The sequence below is a fragment of the Triplophysa rosa genome, unplaced genomic scaffold, assembly GCF_024868665.1.
Source record: "Triplophysa rosa unplaced genomic scaffold, Trosa_1v2 scaffold29_ERROPOS563055, whole genome shotgun sequence".
Taxonomy (NCBI): domain Eukaryota; kingdom Metazoa; phylum Chordata; class Actinopteri; order Cypriniformes; family Nemacheilidae; genus Triplophysa; species Triplophysa rosa.
In genome coordinates this window covers 23,684-48,427 of record NW_026634318.1, presented here as the reverse complement: position 1 = coordinate 48,427, position 24,744 = coordinate 23,684, and the positions used below count along the sequence as shown (strand labels likewise).

The 24,744-nt window shown below is 37.7% G+C and overlaps 2 protein-coding genes across 3 annotated transcripts; one reads left to right on the top strand and one right to left on the bottom strand.

Moving 5' to 3' along the window:
• The first annotated feature begins 1,489 nt into the window (after window positions 1-1,489).
• On the top strand, window positions 1,490-24,744 carry LOC130550382 (uncharacterized). 2 transcript variants are annotated; one of them, XR_008962404.1, is made up of 3 exons: window positions 1,490-1,632; window positions 18,780-18,896; window positions 21,739-24,744. XR_008962404.1 is itself a non-coding variant. In XM_057327833.1 (2 exons), exons 1-2 carry the CDS (start codon window positions 1,579-1,581, stop codon window positions 22,609-22,611), a joined length of 927 nt encoding a protein of 308 aa, XP_057183816.1. In that variant the 5' UTR covers window positions 1,490-1,578; the 3' UTR covers window positions 22,612-24,744. The 2 variants fall into 2 exon arrangements, 1 of the variants encoding a protein (XP_057183816.1); XM_057327833.1 differs by lacking the exon at window positions 18,780-18,896.
• On the bottom strand, window positions 8,369-16,566 carry scel (sciellin). The gene is given in 26 exon segments (XM_057327832.1): window positions 8,369-9,613; window positions 9,699-9,801; window positions 9,957-10,065; window positions 10,152-10,220; window positions 10,338-10,400; window positions 10,489-10,551; window positions 10,783-10,854; window positions 10,951-11,032; window positions 11,035-11,165; window positions 11,255-11,284; window positions 11,392-11,445; window positions 12,107-12,136; window positions 12,689-12,742; window positions 12,958-13,029; window positions 13,129-13,200; window positions 13,284-13,313; window positions 13,402-13,455; window positions 13,922-13,990; window positions 14,100-14,165; window positions 14,252-14,299; window positions 14,545-14,580; window positions 14,781-14,864; window positions 15,031-15,093; window positions 15,194-15,293; window positions 15,548-15,595; window positions 16,447-16,566. Coding segments are annotated over 25 exon segments (1,611 nt in total). The 5' UTR covers window positions 15,588-15,595; window positions 16,447-16,566; the 3' UTR covers window positions 8,369-9,596.

The window sequence follows — 24,744 nt, the reverse complement described above, 5'->3', positions numbered from 1 at the left end:
AATGGAAAAATTTGAGCTGTGCAAACTACAGTTAAAATTAAGTAAACCTACATTTCCACTGCAATGAACTTAATATTATCAGTACAAATGCTGTGAGGAATATCCATAAGCCATTGCGCATGAAAAGTGTGATTATTAGAGCTTTTTTAAATAAAAAGTACTTTTGGGGCATTTATAGATGTTAATAAGATGTATAACGAAATTTAAGATGTATTTAGTATTATTGATGTTGTTTTGTAGTGAATAATCGTTTTCTGTGAAGTTACCATTCAGGTGATTCGTGTTTGCTTTGGTAAGCATAGACCCTGTTCAACCCATCGTATTTCTCACCACAATAAGGAAGACACACATCAGAAATGCGGTATGTTGTGTGCTTCTGTGGAGAATCATTCAATGACTGACATCAAATCAGTCATCATTTATTTCAAAACTGTTTGTTATAATAATATACTTCACTATGCTATATGAACATTAAGGTAAATGAATGAAAGTACAGCCTACATGAGCACTGTAAGTTGATTGAACTCGTGCTACATAATTTTTTAAGTAAAGAAGGTCAAGCGAACTTATATATTTGTGTAAACGCAACAAAGATTCTCTTGTTATTTTGACTTAAAATCTCCTTAAGTTGAATTTACTTAAAGGGAACCCGGTGTATAGAGAGATGTATTGTCACGGTCCTGCCTTGTTTCTGTCACGATTCACGGAGGGGGAGAACCCAAATGCAGGCAGGCAGTGAAGGGGTTAACAAACAAGACTTTATTATACACAAAACGCAAAACAAACACCCTCAATGGGGGAAAACGAAACTAAGAGATATATATATAAAACAAAAGACTTCCCACGTGGGGGCAAAACGAAAACAAGAACAGCAAAACTAAAGTAAAGGACACGACCAAACGTCTTACACCACATCACGACAGGGTAGAGCACAAAAAAAAGTGCTGTAGTACTCGAGTCCGGACTCAAGATGTTTTTTTTATGGTCTCGGACTTGTCTTGGACTCATTGGTATTTGAACTCGGCCTTGGTCATTGGTCTCGCAAATGTTCTAGTCGGTCTCGTCCGAGTCCAGCGATATATGTTTTATTTTCTCCTTCAAAACAAAACATTGATAGAGCAATGTTCTTGTGATCCGAAAACTAATGATCCGGAAACTGTTGCCGACTCTCGACTCTAGAACGAGAGCTGCGCGTGCTCATAAGTTCTCTTTTCACACAGCAGTTCAGTTCAGTGTGTGCTGTTGTTGTAATTAAATAACTCCGGTATATTGGTTCAAGTCCGCGGGACTGTCATGCACGCCAGAAAGTGAATAACTGAATTAATTTGTGGATAATATTAAGTGTTTACGGGAGACGCTAAACGGGAACGATTCAGCTGAACTGGTTCGACCGGATCACTAAAAAGAAAGAACCGGTTCGAATGAATGATTCGTCCGCGGCACGAACCAGCATCAATCATTCATCAGGCACGATGTCAGCAAGCAGCGGCATAATGCAGATTGGTTTTACAAACCATAATAAATGAATCGACAGTGCGCTTAAAAGGAAACTTTTTGCACCAAAACTTTCCCCGAAACATGTGGGACAACATCAAATTTCGTAAGACACCTGCAAAGGCATCACAAAGAGAGGTAAGTTAATGCCATGTTTCAGAGTTAGCATTGCATTTGAGTATTTTAGAAAGTTTGGAAAGTAGGGCTTAAAGATAAGAATGATCGGATTTTTATTGTAATTGTGATGAACATGTTATTTAAGGATGGGCACCGACGTGCTTATAAACGTACTTATAAACGAGCCGTGGAGCCTCTGCTCTTTCTAGCGGCTCCTCTATCGAACACGCACCTGCACGGGCAGGCGCGCACACGCACGCACAAAAGTGTTCATTGCTGCACAACCTTGCTGTTAGGAGGGCTGATAAAAAAGTTCCTTAAAAAAGTAATAAACAGTTACAGTTCGGCTTTGTGACTTTAGTGCTATGCCTATATAGTAAAAATAAAATGACCTTATTTTATTTGCTTTTTGATCATTACAAACAATAATGAAAATGATTATCTTAGAATAGAAGATATGCTGTCTCTTGCATCACATAAATTATCAATAGTTAATTAAGTATGTGGTCTTGTAGTCATGATTTTTTTCTGTCTCTGTCTTGACCGTCTCAATTGGACTCGGTCTTGACTTGGACTCGAACGTCTCTGGACTTGGACTTGACTTGGACTCGAACCTCTTTGGACTCGGACTTGACTCGGTCTCGACTAGTCCTGTTCTTGGACTTGTCTTGGACTCGACAATGGTGGACTTGACTGCAGCCCTACACAAAACACACAGAACACGGGCAAGGCTGGGAACAGGAACACTGGACGAGGTACATAGCACATACACAGTACAATCCACGAGCACAAGACAAAGAAACATGAGGGCATTTATAGGCAAGACAAACGAGGGATAATTACACAGGGCAGGTGAGGAACATTAGACACGAGAGGGAAGCAATACATGAAACGAGAGGGGCGGGGCCAATGACGAGACACGAGAAAACACATGAGATGTAAAACATACACAACTCATGGCTTTCTCACATAAAACCTAAGGGCTCTGTCCCGATCCTGCCACATGACTAGAAATTCATAAACAAGAAGGTAGGACCGTGACAGTTTCTGAATTTCTAGTCGTGTGGCAGGATCGGGATGGAGCCCTCAGGTTTTATGTGAGAAAGCCATGAGTTGTTTATGTATTTTACATCTCATGTGCTTTCTCGTGTCTTGTCATTGGCCCCGCCACTCTCGTTTCATGTATTGCTTCCCTGCCGTGTCTAATGTTGTCTTCCCTTTAAAATGCCCTCGTGTTTCATTGTCCTGTGCTCGTTTGTTGTCTCATGTGCCTGTGTTCGTGTAGTCAAGTGTTTGAGAGATTCAGTCCTGCCTTATTCTCATTGTTGTGAGAATTTACTGATTGTGCTTCTGCTGTGCCTTGGATTATCTTAATCTTGTCATAGTAAATCAGTTAGTTTATTTCCAGTGTTCTGTAGTTAGTCCAGTCAGTTTAGTGTGCCTGTCTAGTCTGTTTATTATTTATCCTCAGTGTTTTACCCCCTTGTGGGTTTTTTGTTTTGTGTTTCTTGTTAAGAAATAAAGTTTTGTGTTAACCCCTTCACCGCTGCTGCCTGTGCTTGGGTTCTTCTATCCAAAATCGTGACAGAACGAACGAACCATTGCAGAACCCAGTAGGCAGCATGAACTCTGGACGATCCCACCTAGCTCGCCTCCTCTGTGGACTTCGCCAGGGGAGCGAGAGCGTGGACGAATATGTGGAGAGGTTCCTGGAGGAATATATGCCTTCCTTTTCTCCACTTTCGATATTGTTTTTCTTATCTCTCTGTTTTTTGTGCTAAAGCTGCTTTGCAACAAAGCCATATAATGTTTTTTTAAATAGATAAAATGTTTAATTGTGTGTCATACAGTCCAGTATAGAGCCAAATACTATAGGCAGACATTTCACATTTTGTTTTTCGAGGATGCTTCTTCAATTTTTGCTCAAAAGAGTAAAACCATCTGCTTCTAACTAGTAATGTCATATAAACTAAGACATGGACGTTTTCTTTAAAAGATGGAAATCCTATTCAGAATCAGAATCAGAATCAGAAGAGCTTTATTGCCAAGTGTGCTTGCACACACAAGGAATTTTCTTTGGTGTTGTAAGCTTCTAGTACAGACATTCAACACAATGACAATACAATATAATACGATTTACAGTCTAAAAGATTCTAAACGATTCGAACCTGAATGACTCCACAGTATCCACAGTGCTGTCCAGGATGGTGAGGGGAGGAAGTGATGGAGGGTTCCTTCTGAAATCCACTATCATCTCCACTGTCTTGAATGCATTCAGCTCTAGGTTGTTTTGACTACACCAGGCAGCCAGCTGAGCAACCTCCTTTCTGTAGGCAGATTCATCACCGTCTTGAATAAGGCCAATGACTGTGGTGTCATCTGCAAACTTCAGGAGTTTGACAGAAGGGTCTGTAGAGGTGCATTCGTTTGTGTAGAGTGAATATAGCAGTGGAGAAAGAACACATCCTTGAGGAGCTCCGGTGCTGATGGTACATGTGCTGGATTTAAAATTTCCCAACCTCACTAGCTGCTGCCTGTTCGACAGGAAGTTAATAATCCACTGACAGGTAGAGGTTGGCACAGAGAGCTGGGTAAGCTTGGGCAGGAGGAGGTCTGGGATTATGGTGTTGAAGGCCGAGCTGAAGTCTACAAACAGGATCCTGACGTAAGTCCCTGGTCTGTCTAGGTGTTGTAGGATGTAATGCAGTCCCTTTTTTTGGTGTTTACTGCATCGTCCACAGACCTGTTTGCTCGGTAAGCAAACTGGAGGGGATCAAGAAGTGGTCTGGTGATGTCCTTCAGGTGGGCCAGTACAAGTCTCTCAAATGACTTCATGACCACAGATGTTAAAGCAACAGGCCTGTAGTCATTAAGTCCAGATATTCGTTATTTAAGTTTATTTTGTCAGGGTCCTGTCCTTCCTATTCGGAGTTTTCGTGTCTTGTGGACAGGGTCGTGACAGTACCATGTCTTGTGTGTGTGTTTCGTCTTGTGTGGAGACATGTGGCGGTTTGTTTTGACATTTCGCCGCGTGTCCTCCTGTCTTTCGTTTAGCTCCGCCCCCTTGTTTCTCCGTTAGTGTTTCATCTCCCTCACCTGTCCTTCACCGTCCCTGTGTAATTATCCCTCGTTAATGTTTCCTTATTTAATGTCTCAGTTCCCTTTGTCCCTCGTCTTTGCATTGTTCCATGTTCCCCAGTATTTGTTTACCTCACCTTACCTTGCCCTCGTGTTCCAGATCCCTCATTCCTGTTTGCTGTGGACTTTCCTTTTTCGTGTTGGACTTATTATTTTGGATTTATTCTTCGTGTTTGTTTTATCCCCCTTGCGGGAAGTATTTTAGTTTATTCACTTGTTTTGTTTGTGACCGTTTTCCCCATCGTGGGTTTTTTTTGTTCCTATTTGTTATTAAAAGTTTATTATTTAACCCTTCACCTGCCTGCATTTGGGTTCTGTCCTCCACGTTCGTGACATATTTAAGTTATTGGTTGTCATATGTAGCCTATTGTGTACAAAGTACAATTAAAAACTTGCTTTTAAAATGTTTCTCCAAAGACTAAAAATAAAGGCGCTACATGATGGCATAGAAGAACTATTTTTGGCTGTATGGCTCCATAAAGAACTTTTCACATCCGAAGAACCTTTCTGTTTTACCAAAGGTTTTTTAGTGGAAAAGGATCTTTAAGAACTATTAAGAAAGTAAGGAAGAAATTGTGTTTTTAACAACCTTTGACAAGGGTTCTTTAGAAAAACAAAGTGGTTCTTTTATGGCATTGCTCTGTCTAAAAGATTATACAAAAGGTTATTCAAAGCAAATTTCACTAGTATCAGTCGATGTTTATCACAACGTTGGAATATTTGAGTGAATCATGCCATTTTGCCATCCCTGAATGCAGTGGTGTACACTCTTAAAATGGATCTGTTAATTTCAACACATTGTTTTGTGTTATTTATTTAACACATTATGTGTTACTTTCAACCCACAATGATTTTTAACAGAATTGTGTTGGAAGTAACATTTTTCCCTCCCAGCCCAGGGTTCGAATTGAGGGGGGGGGCTGGGGCGGTCCCGGACCCCTCATAAGCCTTGAGGGACCTCTCATAAGGTCTAAAATAGTGAACTTGGGGTCCCCTTGGTTTTTCATTAAAACTAGACAACTTAAAACACAAAATTATTTTTTTGTCAAATTATCATGCTAAAACAAAACACTTTGTCCATTATTTGTACAAATTTCATAAAACTAAAATGTAATTTTTATCTGAAAAATCCATGCATGCTCAAGCGCGCCACACAGTGTTCAATGAAGACATGTACAGAGATGCAAGATGCGTGCGGAACCTCTCATATTGAAAGCGTTTATCTTAAAACTTTACAGTTAGCCTAGTATAATTTTGATGTGCAAGTCTTTCTTTATGTCCGATGTTATCTCACATTGTCAAAACAGATGCGACGTGGTACTGAGCCACTAAAGGGACATACAGGTGGTGGAAAAATAGGAAAGGGAGTGAAAATATTGAAATATTTGCGTAAATAAGTGCGTTCCTTTGCAAAACTTTTGTTTTTCCCCAAGAATATTTTTTCTTTACCAAAAAAAATTTTCGCATTCCCCATAGATTATTTTGCGCTCCCTTCTGCAAACATGAGCTCCGACTTTGACGAGGCTTCTGCTTTTGCACAAAGGAATGACATTTGTTTTTCTTATTCTGCATTGGTTCATATGGATTATTTTCAAATACTTGATCTACATTATCAGGAGATGAATCACGCTTAAAACGCTCATATGCTTCTGCATGAGGTGACGCGTCCTCTCCCTCTCTGGCTCCAATGATTTTTTTTAATATTCCCAAAAAAGGGAACAGCACCGCATTACAGTAATATAAAGAACAAGAATGAAAGGACAAGAAAAAAATAAGGAAAATAAGAGGACATGAAAATCTCAATTAGTAAGAAAATGTTATCATACATTTTGAAAAACGTGTTATTCTTATTGCTTTAAATAAGTTTAAGAGATTTTACAATGAGTGAAATCTCAGCAAGAAAGACATCAAACCTAGGCAAAATCTTGTATGCAAAATCTACAATGCAAAATAAAAAAATAACAGCAAGAAACTGCAAAAAACAAAGAAAATTTTAATCTCTACCTCATGTGGATCTCTTTTAATGGATTATCAATATGTTAAGGACATTTATGCATGTAATGTGGTCAAATTACTACAATGATCCAAACTACCATGTGATTGATGCTTGAACTGGCAGCTCCGTCTGTTTTTTTTCTTTTGAAGACTGGTTAGGGGACCCCCCAAGAGCAAACAATTCGAACACTGCTTATACTTTCCCGTGCCAGATCGACACCCCATGAGCACCACGACACTCACAAATGCATACAGTATGCATCTAAGCTACATGTAATTAAGAGCAGTCTGAAAGACTGCTTAATATGGCAATTTATTGTAATCAGCGCAAGACTTTAACAGTCAATCAGAGCTAGGGAGACTGGACTGGTTTTGTTAATCATTGTCTAACTCTGCCAGGTAAAAGCTGCATTTAGCCTTAGATGTTATACAATCCCTAAAGCACAAGTTTTATCAGCTGGCAGTTTACAATGCATATTTGTCAGTGAAAACCCATCAAGTAATTTATTTCTATTTCTACATAAACCCACCCTACTAAAGGCCATGTCAAAGACTTACAGTAAACCAGTGAAATAAATGGTTGAAATCAAACTCTGATGCTCGTTTCACAGACTGGGTTACATTATGAGCGTAAGTTGTGCCTATTATTGACATTGACAATAATAATTAACAATGTTACTTTTGTGCAGTTTTATCAAGCTCCCGTTGCACTTTTCTGATTCCCGGTAGTGTCTCTAGTCTGACTATTACAAGGTTGCCATGAGTTCTCATCTCTCATCATCTAAAACAATTACGAACATTGTAGTACACACACAGTTTTACTTTCTCCCTCATTTATTGATCCACCACACAAACTAATGTTAGTGAAGTTAGCTAGTTAGATGCAATTTAATTTGCCAACAATCCCCATTGCGTTAATGACAACGAACATGCTCATTTTATTACAGGATATGCAGTGGTTTTAAAGGTGATCAGCAAAAAAAGAAAAAATATAATACACCAGCGAACAGAGAAATGCGTTCTCGGAACGCTGTCGCGACTGGACGGAGGGGGACCCTGTGTAGCCGGAGTGACGGAGGGGGACCCCTTGTCGGGCTAATAATTTTATGTAACATTAACGTTTGTGTCTGCTGCAGCTGCAGTGTCACCCAAAGAGGCAGAAGCTTCAGGGACGTTTTCTTTCATTTAATTATCTCCTTTTCATATCTAGTTCTGTCACAAAGCGATGTTGTTATCTCGTGTTTTTTTTTATATGGAAATCCTTGACATGTTCTAGTGGGAATATGGAGTATACCTTTGTATCACGTAGACCACTGCCTGGATGATACAACTTTGAGGGGAATACAACAAATGCAGAGATCAGTATTATTAACAGATATTTTTTTATTCTGGGATTTTATTGTGTGGTATTGGTTGCCTGATTCTAAAACATTTCATATATATAAAGACTTCTGCCTATAAAGGCACTCTGCCTATTTCCTATTTATTCTCAGGGTAGACAAAGACAGTCAAATCTGTCATAGGCTACAAGTATCTTTTTAGATATACAGTATTTACTCCCAGTAACAGAAGACTCCTCTGTGAGCTGTCCATCTACTTCAAATATGTCAGTCAACAGACTTACTTGTAGTTTTATAGGTTTTATTAATAACAATTGTCAAGGTTACAATTAATATACTTGTAACAAATAAAAGAAAATGAAAGCATAAGTCTGCAAATATCAATCTAATGCTCAAGGCAACCCAGTAGGCATCTAGCACCGGAGAGACTGTTCCGAAGAATCAGAATCTAATGAAATCATCTCATCTCAGTCTTTTATAGACAGTTTCTCAAGCCCCCACTCTTCTGATGTCATCTTGAGATTGGTCAACGCCTTTATCATTTGCCTATATAATGCCACCTGCTTCTTTATTAATCGTCTTCAGATTCTTCGACGCTGCCTTCTCCTTTGCTTGGCCTGTCACAGACAACTCCTTATGTGATGAAATTCTGCAATGCTGCTGAACAGGGTAACAGATGCCATTCTTGCTAATACATTATTTCTCCTTTCTTATATCATAAAACATTACTACAACAAGAACATTCTGTGTTTTCTTTCCTTAGAAGAAAATGTTCATATTCAATGTAATAATACTTAAATATGAATTTCTACTCAAAAGGTTATAATAGGTTTGGGTAAATATTTTCATGCAATAAACATAGTATATAGTATTCCTTAGCCGGAGCTATGGGAGGTTATATTAGGGAGAATACATACAAGGTAGGACAAGTGCATTTTTCTTATTTTACTCAACAAAACATAGCTCTTTATTTCCAACCTGCGGTATTTTGGTACTGTATGCCTGAGAGAAATATTTTCTTAATAATTTGAACACCTGAGCTTTGCAAGAACATTTTTCTGAAAGTCTGGTTTCCTTTCTTAGAAATACTTTTGTAAATAGAACAAAAGCATATTCATTTTTTTTCTTTTAAGAAAGAAAGAATTCAAAAAGTACTGCATAACAGGTATGACCCAATTATACTCTGGAATGACACTTAACAAGATCTAAACAATAAAAAATAATCAAATGAAAGCAAGAAATAAATAAAAATCCTTCTTATATAATCCTTCAAGTTAGATGAGATACATGTCACATCACCAGGGAATGACAGTTTTAAATGCATTTTTGAAACCCTCAATTCCATTATTTCACAGAAACCACCACCAAGAAATATTTTATGTACTTTCAAAATTTGAAAGTACATAAATTTAATTTCAAATTTAAAACCATGGGAAAGTGTTGATATAGGTTGTTGTAATGCAGAGCAGTGCATCTCTTCCATCCATCTTGAACCAAAACGTAAATATAGATTCAGCGGTGCCACTTGCCTATAAACAAACATATTTGTTAATTTTTTAAAATATTGGTTGCATTGTTTAAAGATGTTGCAAAGTATAGTAGAGTGTGTCTTACCCTTAGTGACATTAAAGCAGCCCTCACAGTGAACAGCATTGCGGTAGACCCACAGGCTGTCTCCTGCCTTCAGGTGCCCAAGAGAGGTGTTGCACACATTACACTGCATACACACGGAAAAAAAGAATTAAAAATATATATTTTCAAAATTAAGTTACGAGACATATGTAACATTTTTAGTACACTTTAAACTTTAGTACTGTATATTTCAATAACATTTAGAAATAACTCCTGCATTTAAAGAGACATATGACTAACCTTGAAACAACGTGCGTGGCAGTTTATATTCATATCATCCAGTATAATCTTTTCATCGGTGTACATGTTTTTACGGCAGTACGTGCAAAGGTCCCTCTCACTGACTTTCCTACAACAAAGTGTTTCGCATTTCACACGTGCACTGCACTTTACATTGAACTCAATGCTGGCATAGTTAATATAAATGAATCGTACCTCTCAGGTGACGTGTACACTGTTGTAGATGATTTTGATGTAATATTGTCAGAGAGGTAATCAGTAGGCCTGCAAAATACGCAAATAATTAAGTCTGTAAGGGTAATCAAAACAGTAATAGCCTACCGCTGCATTTTATATCTTAACCTAATCAAAGAAAGCAAGTGAATATTATGGGTACTGAACCTGGTTTCTGTGTATGATGTCCTGGTAGTGTAAGAAGGACTCGTAACACTATCCCACTCATGTCTATGCAGTTACACAAAAAAAAACCAAGTGTAATAAATCACATCCAATGTGTCAGACGAATAAGCTGAAATGAAAAAATGTATCTTACCGGTCATTTGATGAATACACTGTCCGAATGGTTTTGGATACAGCAATATCCTGATCCTCATGACTGTAAGAACGATAGAAGGACATTATTGAATGTAGCACTGCTAGACCCTTGAGAGTGAAGCTATAATGGAAAGTTGCGAGCTCCTGACAGCCTAAATGAAAAAGCACGGCTGCTTTTTTGCTTTCTGTGTCAGTCGCATGACTGGTTAAACTACTTAGACTGAATGCCGGAGTAAATGTCAAACTCGCCACAAATGTGTTCACACCTTAAAAAAATGCAAATACCACTTACCTGCTGTTAGATTTTGTGTAGGTTGTCTTGATTGATGTTGGTATGAGTGTGTCAAACAGTTGATCCTCAGTACTGTGGAAAAGCATGAAGTAATTTTTTTGTCCTTTCTTACTTTCAATGAAAAGCATGCGGATGCAGAGATTGTCATTGTGCAATGAAAGGTCCCACCTCTTTGTGGACTGGACAGAGTAGGATGTTGTTTTAGTTGGTGAAACATCTTCCTTTGTGTAGGTCTTGATGCTACAGATTAAATTGTTGAGAGGTTAGGAGAGAAGCTACTTTTCTTCAGGTTAGTTGCCAATCTGTGAGCAAAACAGTGGTTAATGTACCTAGTGGTGGTCTTGACAGGTGAGTTTGCCTCTTCCTTTGAGTAGGTCTTGATGCTACAGATCACATTGTTAAGAGGTTAGTAGAGTAGCCACTTTTCTTCAGGTTAGTTGGCAATCGGTGAGTAAAACTGAGGTTACTGTACCTGCTGGTGGTCATGACAGGTGAGGTTGGTCTAGACAAATGGATATTCTTGTGTTAATAGACACACAAAACTAAACCAAAACAGACAAAATGTAATAATTTTTAATAGGTTAGATTTGCATGTTTTCTTATACTCACCCATCAATAGTGTTCACTGATGACTTCACAGTAGTGACTTCAGACTTGTAGTCACTTTAGAGACAAAAGACATGTGCGGTCAGTTGCATTACAGTTACTAAATGTTATTTTACCTTTCATTACACTGCTTTTTAAAACAGTTGAATAATGACTGCTCATCTGGGTTACTTTACACTTGCTACTTTAATGTTTTATTAACTAATTTTATAAAATATTAACTAATAAACTATTTATTTTTTGATAAATATTTGTTGTCTAATGACTTAATAAGTTATGCGGCAAGTAACCCTAATAAGCAGCATAATGTACGGGATAAGTGAGTCATTATGACCATTATTTCCTGCACACCCTGTTGGGATTATTTTGTGATAATGTTCTAATGACTGTAAACATTAGCCATCCCGTACTGGTCACAGTGAATACATTTTTTTAATCTCGTAAATTTGGCACAATTACCCGATTTTTAGGTAATAATTAGGCACTACAAATTGTGGAATTACAGAATGCAGTGATGTTGAGACAATGACTGTGATAGTATCAATCTTTCAAACTGCTACTTTTATGCATTTTACAGAGTAAGATGTTGTTTTAGTTGCTGAAACATCTTCCGTGGTGAATGTTTTGGTGCTACATAAATTTATGAATAGGGTAATACAGTAGGCACATTTTCCAGATCCATTATCAATAATTAAACAAAACACTGTTACTACTGTACCTTGTGGTGGTCTTGACAGGTGAGGTTGGTCTACACACACAAAAAAATGTATTATTAGCTTAAAGGGATAGTTCACCCAAAAATGAAAATTCTGTCATCATTTAATCACCCTCAGGTTGTTATAAACCTTTATACATTTCTTTGTTCTGCTGAACACAAAGGAAGACATTTAGAAGAATGTAAGTAACCAAACAGTTTTCATCCCCCATAGTAAGGAAAATCAATACTATGGGATTCAATGGGGATGAGATCTGTTTGGTTATTGACATTCTTCCAAATATCTTCCTTTGTGTTTAACAGAACAGAAATTTATACAGGTTTGGAACAATCGGAGAGTGAGTGAATGATGACAGAATTTTCATTTTTGGGTGAATTCCTTTAATTTTATAATGCCCACGCTATGAAACAATGTGTACCTGTATGTAATGTCACATTTTCCCAAATGTTATTTAAAAGATTTAAAAGATGAGGAGATGTCATGTAACTTATCCACATGCCTAATTTGGTTACTTTCTACTACACAAGAATGAATTAACACGTAAATATGGTTGTATTTGTTTGAACTCATGACTTTTCACTCACCCGACAGCTGTGTTTGTAGATGACTTAACAGTAATGACTTCAGACATATAGTCACTTTTAAAAAAGAACAGTGAGCAACATTTTAGTCTCCAAATATAATTTTATTTCATCTTTGGTCACAGCTGCATTATTTAGAAGTTTTGGATAATAGAATCTTGTGATAGGAACAGATCATTGTGATTGGACAGAATACCAGAACTAAAAAAAACTGTTGGTGAAACATTTTACTTTGTGAAAGCTTTGATGCAATAAATTAATTTGCCACAAACCTGCTGTTAGGTTTTGTATTGGTTTTCTTAATTGACGTTGGTATAAGAGTATCAAACAGTTGATCCTCAGTGCTGTGGAAAAGCATGATTTGCCTGATAAGTCAATGATTTGCCCTCTATGAATGAAAAGCATGCTGATTCTGAAATGGAGATGGGATTAAGATTTCCCACCTTTTCGTGGATTTAAGAGAGTATGAGGTTGTTTTAACTGGTGAAACATCACCCTTTGTGTAGGTCTTGGTGCTACAAATATAATTGTTCAGATGTTAAGGAAGTAGGCTACTTTTCAGGTTTGTCAGTGGAAAATGTCAGCAAAATTACTGTACCTTGTGGTGGACTTGACAGTTGAGGTTGGCCTATTATCGGTTTAATAGTAAACACACAGAATTAAATAAACAAAAACTGAACATTCATTAAAAATTTTGGTAAAATGCATATACTCACCCATCGGTGGTGTCCTTTGATGATTTCACAGTAGTGACTTCAGACTTGTATTCTCTTTAGGGGCAGAAAATGTGCATTTACAATGATAACTAATATTTTAGATCAGAACCAGAAAATGTAATTTGTGTGTGCGCGTGTGCGTGTGGGAAGGGTAAACCCTACGGTATGGGTACAAAATGTCCCCACAAAGATGGCAATATCCAAAATCCTTGTCCTTGTGGGGACATTTTTTTGTCCCCATGAGGAAACAAGCTTATAAATCATACAGAATTAACTTTTTTGAAAATCTAAAAGAGCAGGAAGTTTTTTGTGATTGTTAGGGGTAGGGAATATTATATACAGTGTGTACAGTATAAAAACCATTGCGTCTATGGAATGTCCCCATAAAACATGGAAACCCAACTGTGTGTGTGTGTGTGTGTGTGTGTGTGTGTGTGCGTGCGTGCGTGCGTGCGTGCGTGCGTGTGTGTGCGTGCGTGTGTGTGTAAACGTAAATGCAAATTAAACTGAGCTGATTTACCCAGAACTCTTGGTCTTAATATCAGAGAGGTCTTTAGCAGGGATTGTTTCTAATTTACTGGATGATTTCCTGAGGACAGTAAGAATACTAAAGTTTTATAAAAGTTAAAAAAACATGTTAATTGACCTTGATATTTTGCAAAAAAAATGAAATTTTCAGTTGAGTAGGTTGATCTAACCTGGTTGTGGTGACAGTCTCAGTAACCTTTGTACCATCCTTGACTGTTGTTGTCGTTGTTGAAGTACTGAAAGAGGCACAATCATTCGCTGTAAAAGTTTGTAACAACAAATCGTTTATTCAATCATTCAACAGTTTTGAGAAGCTACTTACCTGCTCTTAGGTTGCGTTCTTACAGTTGATCTGGTTGTTGTGGTTCTGCTTGGTAGGGAAGAGAGTAAAGTTTTCAATTCAAAATTAATTTAAGAGGCTGGTTTTTGTATATTTGAGGAATTTTTTTAAATTATAATATTGCAGGCTTTTTTGATTCACACATGAACATTTCAATCTTTCAGTGTATTTCTTTTAAATGTCACCTGCTTTATTGTGCTTAATAATACATAGTAAAATAATTGTCAATTAATATCAATTAGTACCTAACAATTTAAAATAAGAAGTCTGTTTACCTGGTTTCATCCAACTTGTCCTGGCTCCCACCAAATCTAAAAATTGAAAAACGTTTAGATTTAGTTGTTAATGTTTTTATCTAAACTAACTTTCAAAAGTGACCATTTAATTCTGTCTTCTTAAAGCACTAATGATTAATAATTCATAATAATTCACTACATATAAAACAAAGTAGGTATTTTAGCTATGAAAGTTATATTATGTAAAATGTTGTCCTTAGCAGTGTATTAATGACCTCTTAGTGAGGGCTTGGACAGAGGAAGCTGATGTAGACACTGTGGTGGTTTTGCTCTCGGTTTTGCTGGTTGGACCTGTAGAACTTAAAGGGGAAAGATCAGTCAGTGGCACATAGTTTAATATTGGCAATGCTTGTGGAGGATTTTTTTAATGTTCACATAAGTTCACATATCTTAGATGCAAATGCAAGTGCATACTAGCTAATGGGATACAAATATATAGTGTTTTAAAGACATTACTGTAGCTACCTAGCAATGTTTTCTTTGGATCTGGTAACACTCAGAACAGATTTGCCGAAATTAACAACCTGACTGCTGAGAAAAATGAGAAGCACAGCACATATTTAGCTTTTATCTATTTTACATCTCATTTTCAGTTATATAATTAATGATGAATGCAATAAAAACTTACTCAACTGGCTCGTCCTCATCCACATTTTTCTTGATCCAGCTATTGTCCTTCAACAATGAAGTCTTTTTTTTGCTGTCCTCCAAAACTGTTCTAGAGGAAGCTGCATTGTGATCAAAAATTACTTGATTATGAATGTGTTAATGGCATATAGCAAGGTAAAATAGAAACCAATATTTAATTTGTTCATCATATTATAACAAAAATGTATGTAAGCCAAAGTGGTAGGCGTTTGTTTGGTTTTTGACTGGTCTTTATTTGTACAATGAACAATAGTTGTTCATCTATTTAACAACAAAATAATATAGACTGCGTGATGACTGAAGTTATGGAAAGCTTTAGCTATATTTTTCTCACCTGTTTGGATTTTACTATATGACTTTCCGGTGAAAGACATGGTTTAAGCTATAGAAGGAAATTGAAGAACACATTATTTAGTGTATGGAGTAATCACTTTAAAAATAATCATTTAGCTATTTCTAACGTGTCCACAAGATGGTGCCATTAGAAAACACATTAATTGCATGAAATGCATATTTTACAATACATAGATAACACAGTTAGTGTTTGGCATGGTATCTTCCTGAATACTTTCCTGACTACACCCAAAACAAGTCTGTCTCGATCCCTGTACACACACCCTGTTCAAACATCTGCCACCGTAACCTTGGCAACATTCTTACCCTTATAATGAAATGCACCTGCCAATGTACTGCATGGTTTTAAAAGGTTCCATTTAACCTGGTGCTTTTTAGCACATATTTAGTTCATATTTTAGGCATCATTATAATAACAATAAAGGGATCTCAGAAATATAATCAAAAGCAAAAATATTTGTTCCATTCAATGCATAGAAACAATTTTCAGAAACATTTTTCAAATTGAGCAGTAAATAGCAGTAACCAAAGTAACCAAGCCATTTAACTAATGCTGTTTGCATGTAACATTTACATCTACAGAATGGTTGTGAAAAAACAAACATCAATTTAGCTGTACACAATCATTTGGTTTTTTCACAACCATCCATTCCATTGAAATTCATTTAAATTTACATGTTTTAGCTGTGAACTATGATAAAAATAATGTACAGTGACATAAAAATGAATTACGTCCATACTTTGCCATAAAAAGACATTTGGTTGAAAACAAAACTCTATAAAAATGTAAACTGTGAAAAAATGTAAATTAAATAAAAGCAATTAAAATACAAAATGAGGCAAATAGAGAAAAATCACTATGTGTCAAGAGAGTCATACCTTGGTTTTCAGGTGTGTGAGATGTGATTAGTAGTTGAATGAGAATCACATACAGTTTACTGCTCTTCCCTTCTTACATATTTGACATGGGTAGGGAAGGCAAGGCCACGAGGTGTGGTTTCATATGACACATATGAGAGCAACTGAACCTGAACTGTAGCTCAGAATTTCACCACAGTTTTTACAATGCAGTTTTGTGTTTGTAGTTTCATTGGAGTTGTGCCATTATGAGGTCTTTCCCACCACAGGAATGATGACAAGTAGTATAAAGGTCACATTACCAGCCATTTTTCAGTCTTTGGAAACTATGTGAAATGTAGCATATGACCCACCACCAAGATGTCAAACTGAAAATACTTTATAAAAACATTGGGTGTGGTCTCATAGTTTAAAAGTTCAAAAGTCTGTGGACGTCAAAGTCTGCATTGTCACTGCTGTTTATGGCTGATAATATTTTGCCAACACACAATGTTCCTTTAGTTTAACTGGTAGAAGTGCAAAAGGTCATGGGTTTGATACCAATGAAACACACATAATGATAAAAATGTACTGACACACTGCAAGTCATTCTGGATAAAAGTGTCTGAAAGAGTGCATTATCACTCAAATTAACTTGTTTGCTAAATGTTGAACCAATGGTAATTCGACAAAAGAGCTGATCTGCAAAAGTACTTTTACATGCCTCAAGCCTTAAAATTCTTATCTTCAGGTCACGTAAGCAGGTGAAGTGATTTTTTTCCATGTGCAGATAACATATTCTACATTTAAAGTAGAGATGCAATTTTCTTTGCCGATTCCGATTTACGATTTTATTACAAGTGAAACCTGCCGATTCCGATTTTCTATCCACAAACTATAATTGACAGTATACTGTGTATATAAAACCATATTTTCATTGAATAAATGATTGAACATTACAATTTCCCTAAATGCAGTTCTCCAAGCTGCATTAAATTACAGAATCTTATCTTTCCCAAACAACTCTTAAATTGAATAACTCTGTGTAACAACGTTCAATAGAAGGGAAGGAAGGAGGCGGGAACCGGCGAACATTTAAACAATAAACTTTAATAAAAAATAAACAAACAAAAACACGGAAGTAAAAGGCCGGCAGCCACCTCACGGTCGACTGCCGGCCACACAAACATAAATAAAAACTTAACATTTCCGGGCCCGGTCCTCTCTCGTCGGCAGTCCCGTCGCTCGTCCTCTTATGCTCCCTAGCTCCCCGTGAGGCATGCGGGACCGGTGCGCGTACAGCTGATACTCATTATCACTCACGCCACCGGCCCCGCCTTCCTGCCCCACGGCTCTCGTCCCGCCTTCCTCGCTACACTCTGTGACTGAAAAGAAGTACAAATAATAAAATATAACTAAACATGTCACTTAATTTACCTTTTTCATTTTTGTACTCATCTCACAAAAGTCTAAGATAACAATAAAATACTTCAACTTTATTCTCTTCTGTTTCCGTTTATGAAACTAACATTGCTTTATTTCATTTTTTCTGAAATGTAAAATAAATTGTCTTTATTTTGTGTCTGTAGTATTAAAAGAAGTGGGTTGATTTTTGCTGCAACTTCAATAAAAAAGTTACAAATCTTATGAGTGAATTCTACTCTAAAGATGTATATGTATTTGCAGTTTTTTGTGTTAGTAAAGAACTCAATCAGATATATATCACATATATTGGTTGATTTATTCATTTTTTTTATATTTTGGATTTTTAAAAACAAGTACAAGTCGTGTTGAATGTCATTTTACCTAGGTGAAATTACCACAGTTTTAACGTAAGACAAGGAATCTGGTTGAATGGAATTTAGTGAACGACTTCTACATGAGTTTAGCATCACTGTTAGCATACATACCCCATGTAGACGGAGCAGCGAGAGATGAACTACAGTGCACCCTTTTGTCTGTACAGTACATGATGCGTGTGCACGCGCGTGCAGTCAGCGGATATGAAAGATGCGCGTCAGTCAGCAGAGACTCGCGGTCCGGTGGACCCACATGCGAGTATAAACGAGCTGTTAAAGACAGGCTGTGTGTCAAAAAACTTATGACACTTTGGAGGACATTTCTCCTATATTACTCTAATACGGCGTTTCCCAACCAGGGTGCTGCAGAAATGTTCCAACTTTTTTAAAATGCTAAAATAATATATAGTATCAATTAATAAGTAAATAGATTAGATAGATTTCTGATGTCTCAAATAAGTGAAACCTCTTGAAATAATAATAAATACACATAATAAATAAATACACAACAAATAATAAATACACACATGCATAATTAAAATACATACCATTCTAATCAACTTCATCCCCATTTAGCAGTCCAGAGCAGGCAGCTGAAGGGAGCAGCAAGAAGAGAAGACAGTACACGGACAGTCACTTGTCATACGGCTTCACATTTTCGGGGATCCGTTATGTCCTCTTCCTCTATGTCTGGTATGTAGGGAGTCAGTGTATACACACAAATGTTTTTAAGGATTGTTATGTAACCTTAACGCTATAGACCATTAATCATTTTGTATAGCCTATATACAGTATGCTTAAGCAAATAACACTCACAAGGTCAAGCTAGTTCTAACGTTATATCTATTTGATGGGCCCAGGGGGATCAGTCACAATGTCCGTCATCAAACATACTTTCACTGTTAGAGGAAGAAAAGGTACAGTGAGGGAAATAAGTATTTGATCCCCTGCTGATTTTGTAAGTTTGCCTACTTACAAACAAATGAAGGGTCTATAATTTTTATGGTGGGTTTATTTTAACTGATAGACACAGAATATTAAAAAAAATCAGGGGAAAAATATGTTATATAAAGGTTATAAATTGATTTGCATTTCAGTCGGTGAAATAAGTATTTGATCCCCAAGCAAAACATAACTTTGTACTTTGTGGAGAAACCCTTGTTGGCAAGCACAGAGGTCAGACATTTCTGATAGTTGGTCACCAGGTTTGCACATGTGTCCGGATACATTTAGTCCACTCCTCTGTCAATCTTTAAGGTTTCTTGGCTGTCGCTCAGCAAATTGGAGTTTTAGCCTCCTTCACAGAGGTTCTATAGGACTAGGGTCTAGAGACTGGCTAGGACATTTAATGTGCTTCTCCTTAAGCCACTATTTGGTTGTCTTGGCAATATGTTTTGCGTCTTTGTCATGTTAAAGGCTCATCCATGACCCATCTTCAGTGACCTAGTTAAGGGGAGGAGGTTCTCGTCCAAGATTTTACGGTACATGGGCCCGTCCCTCAGCCCCTCAATGCGGTGAAGTCATCCTGTATACCTGTAGCAGAGAAAAAGCCCTAAAGCAGAATGTTTCCAACACTGTGCTTCTCTGTAGACATGATGTTCTTGGGCTCATAGTCAGCATTTCTCTCCCTCCAAACACAGGAGTCCATTTTGGTCTCACAGCAGTGCCAGCACTTTCGCCAAAGCCTTTTCTGAATCATTTTTATGTTCATTGTCAAACTTAAGACGAGCCAGGCGGGCCTTCTTGGGCAGGAGGACCTTGCGGGTGCTTCAGGATTTCAGTCTACTGTGGCATAGCGTGTTACCAATGTGTTACCAATGTTTTGCTTGCTAACTGTGTTCCCAACTGTCTTGAAATCATTAACAGGCTTCTTCCGTGTAGTTCTGGGCTGATCTTTAACATTTCTCATGATCATCTTTACCCCATTGGGGAAATATTGCAGGGAGCTCCAGAACAAGGGCATTTGATAGTTATTTTGTATATCTTCTATTTCCAAATAATCACACCAACAGTTGTCTCCTTCTCACCAAGCTTCTGTCTGTAGCCTATTCAAGGTTTGTGCAGGTCTCCAATCTTGTCGCTGACATCCTTTAAAACCTATTTGGTCTGGACCATGGTGTTGGAGAGGTTGAACTGGAAGATACAGATTCTGTTGGCAGGCATCTTTTATATACATAACAAGCTGATTTAGGAGTACTTTCTTAAAGTGACAGGACTAATCTGTGGTCCATATAGGCACATAACCAATCTGTGGAGCCAGAATTCTTGCTAGTTGGTAGGGGATCAAATACTTATTTCACTGACTGAAATGCAAATCAATTTATAACCTTTATATAACATTTTTTCCCCCTGATTTTTTTTAATATTCTGTGTCTATCAGTTAAAATAAACCCACCATAAAAATTATAGACCCTTCATTTGTTTGTAAGTAGGCAAACTTACAAAATCAGCAGGGGATCAAATACTTATTTCCCTCACTGTATGTAGATTACTGGAAGAACAGATTAAAAATGACGCATTATTATTGAATGCTTTATTGGAAAGTCATATTTGTTTGCTTTTCCCACTGTATTCGTGTTTTATTCTAAAACTCTATTTAATAGTGCAGGCAAAGGAAATACAACAAAAGGGCATAATAATACGTCTAATGTACATTTGTGTGTAACTTTACCGAAGCGGCTATAGTGGGGCAAAAACTTTAACACGGAAAACAAATGGCTACCTTTTATGATGTGTTGCGAGGTGCTGTCGTGACTGGTTAGGACACTGTGTAAAAGGACATCAACAGAATGAAATATGAATATTCAAGTTGTTTCCCTCCTCCAACGCCCTGTCTATTTTATCTTCCGCGCAGTTGTCTAGGACAACTCTGTTATTAATGTGGTAGAATCGAGTAAATTATGAGAGTTTTTCTGTATTAATACGCTGTTTTCCCGTTATTCCCAAACAGATAAATGCATCTGGCAGCTTATGGTAAAGTCAGTTTGTACAATAAAGGTGATTTCAATCAAATAACATCTAATTTAATGTTAAATTAGGCGAGTGGTGCTCTGTGTCGCGGCAGGACTCAGAACAACATGCACACTTTACACTCCACTGCTAATATTTTAGGGTACATTTTACTAGATATTTTCTTGTGTCTTTATTAATGTTGACAAATAGGTAGGTGTACTCATTTTTACAAATTTAACTATAACTAATATCCTTAAGTGAAATCTAACTGTATAATGGGTTGTTTTCATCACCCTCCAGAACCAAATTTTGGGTATATTTAACTTTTTTAAGTTGCCATTATTACTCTAAACAAATAGGTAGTGTGGGTAAAATGTGACCATTCTTGTTTATTAAACTTGCCCACTAAATATACTTCAGTAAACTGAATTTTAATGGGTTGTATTTACCACCTTCCAGAATCATTTTTACCGCACATCCCTAGTCCACATTAAAATAAATAAATAATAAATCATTAGTTGATATAGGCCTTTAAACTGGCCTTGATTGTACTTTTGAATGACAATCTTTTTTTAATCCACAGATTGACAGAGATGTTATCTTTCTAATGAACGACTCAGATCTGGCCAGCTATATTCCCTCATATGGAGATAGACTTGCTCTTTTAAATTTTTGCCGCAGTCAAAAGCCTGCTTCCAAAAGGAAGTTGGGTCTGTTTGAAAGACTAAGAGAAAAGATGAAACTGAGAAAGCAATCCACAACTGAACCCCAATCTGAAGAGACACCTGGGACTTCCAAACTCAAATCCAGATCCAAAGCAAGTAAGCGACAGATTGAAATCGGCTGGATTCATATAGATAACAAAGAAACAAAACAGGTCAGAACAAAACAAGGAGGGGGTACTAGAAAGGTCACAATGGACATTAATGCAGGATACAATGACATCCTTAAAGAAGGTAAAGACCTTTTCTTCCCAGATGGAAATTCTAGTAAGGGTCACGAATGTGACTTTTCATTTGAAGTTTGGGACTTCAGACAAAATGTTCTTCCTAGTGATGTCTCAACTGGCACAATATATAAGACAGTGAAACTGCCAAATTTGCGTTTCTACATAGCTACTAGACCAAAGGAGTCAGATGCTGAGTCTGAAAATGATGATACTAGCATTATCTCACTACATAGTGATTACAGTGAAGATTTCGCAGACTTTTCTACAGTCGCCACAAACAACTCCACAGATTTATCAGTTGTCACAGATATTCGAGTGGTACCAGGCCAGAACATCCCATTAGCTGAGGAAGTTTTCATCATGGCAGATGATGTAATGAATGTCCCATTTAATATTTCTGACCCTGAAATCACTTTTGGCCCTAACCCAGTGGATGAATCTGACCTGGAGAACACATTTCACATGCCTAACCTCAACAAACCACTGAAATTCAAACAAAACAGATAATTATACATCATGGAAACTGCCTCCATGACATGATCAATAAATTTTCTGACCCGGAGACTTTGACCAGGCAACTGGCCTTTAGACGCTTGATGCCAGACAATTCAGAGGAAGCTGGCTGTGGGTCAGGGGTTCTGCGAGATGTATATACGTCCTTTTGGCAGGAATTCTACGATCAATGTACCCTTGGAACTACAATGAAAGTTCCTTTCATTAGACACGATTTCCAAGCTGACACTTGGAAAGCTGTTGGCAGAATTTTCCTTAAAGGTTACAAAGACTGCCAGTACATTCCAATAAAGCTAGCACCCCCTTTTTTAGAGGAGATGCTTTTTGGTGCAGTGTACAGTGACCTGACAGATTGCTTCCTTCAGTTTGTAGCACCCAAGAACGAGAAATTCTTCAGCACGCATCACAGGATTTCTCTTCGGTTGAACATGATGATCTGTTGGAAGTTCTTGACAGTTACGAATGCCGCAGAAAAGTCTCTGCTGATAACTTCTCAGAAATTCTGAAGGAGATTTCCCACAAAGAGCTTGTCCAAAAGCCAATGTTTGTGTTAGACTGTTGGAAGGACATCACACAATCACAGATCTCCCTGACTTTTGAGGAGCTGCAAGAGATGTATGCTAAACTCTTCCCAACAACTAAAAAGGTCACAGGACTTTTGAAGTTCCCTGATGATATGACAGCAAAGCAGAAGTGGCAAATCATCTGAAAAAGTACATAAAAGAATTGGATGATGAGAAACTAGGAAAGTTTCTGAGGTTCTGCACAGGATGTCACTTGATTGTGTCAGACCGCATCTCTGTTGAGTTTGCAGTAATGTCGGATTTTACAAGGCGCCCTATTGGCCATACATGTGGGATGTTTCTTCAGCTGTGTGAGAGCTATGAGAATTTTCCAGACTTCCGTGCTGAATTTAATGCTGTTTTGGAGAGCAATATTTGGATAATGGACATAGTTTAACATGTTGTTCTCAAAACTTGACTCAGAACGTCTGAAAGTCATTTTGATTTCTGGTTTCGGTTAGGTCAGACCTTCAGCATAAGTTAAAGACACACATTTACCTTTGTTTGTTTTAGAAATGTTGCCAATCTTAGCTTGAAGACAATTATGTTACGGTCTTGGTCTGGTCTAGGTATTTTTTGCACATGGGTTGTTTTGTGGTTTGTCGAGCATGTGGATAGCCTGTGGCTGATCCTGTGCTCGGTGTCTGCGTGTCTCTCCCCGCCCCGTGTCTCCTTAGACTTCCCCGCACTGGTGAATTTCCACTCCACACTCACACGCCTGCTGTCTCATTTCTCATTTAGCTTTTGTTCCCGGTAATTGCCCCACACCTGTCTGTTATTACTTCTCGTTATGTTTTCCCATATATTCCCTTTGTGTCTCTCGTCTGTTGTCTGACCGTTGTTTTCGTAACCTGTTCAGACTGACCCAGACGTTGCCGCGGCACGTCTGATGAAATTCTAAATCCTTGTCATAGTCACAGTCTTTGTCTTGTTCATTTGTCTGCTCACCTTGTCTGTTGCCTCAGTACCTCCTTGTCGTCTGATAGCTCCCGTGGGCATCCAGTGCAGCTACGGCCGTCGTCTGCCAGTGGTTTCCCGGAGATTTGTATATCCAGAGTCGCACCAGGATTGACTTCCGGATCTCCTACACGGCACCCGGGCTGGGTGAGGAAGCCCTGCTCTCATCCTTGGTCCTGGCCACCGTGCCCGACTCCTTCCGGGATCTTCTCTTCTCACCACCAGCATCCACGAACTGTACCACATCTTACCACCGCGGGCTGAAACGCTCGCGGTTGGGTTATTATTCCTTGTCAGTTGTGCCGTCAATAAAGTTTGGTTTACCGCATCTGGGCCGTCTCTGTGCTTCAATCATGACAAATTATGCAATGCTGTGAATTAAGAATGTACTGTAACTGCTTGATCACATTTAAAGCAGTTAATGTGTCAATATAATGATGATACACGTTAATACAAAACATGGCTAAAAAAAATTAGAACTTTATTGTCCAGCATCATACACTGTTTATACATGTATTGTATGCTAAGAGGTTTTATTGTTCGTTTCAGTGCAGAGAGTTATTTTAGTTGCTGTTAAAAGGCAAGGAGTTCTTCTTGTCAGTAAAAA

Bases quoted from the DNA above. Each gene is read 5' to 3' on its own strand.
- LOC130550382 (XM_057327833.1), top strand. From the start codon at position 1,579: ATGTGGGACAACATCAAATTTCGTAAGACACCTGCAAAGGCATCACAA. The intron at 1,633-21,738 runs GTAAGTTAATGC...TTTAATCCACAG, and splicing joins CAAAGGCATCACAAAGAGAG to ATTGACAGAGATGTTATCTT.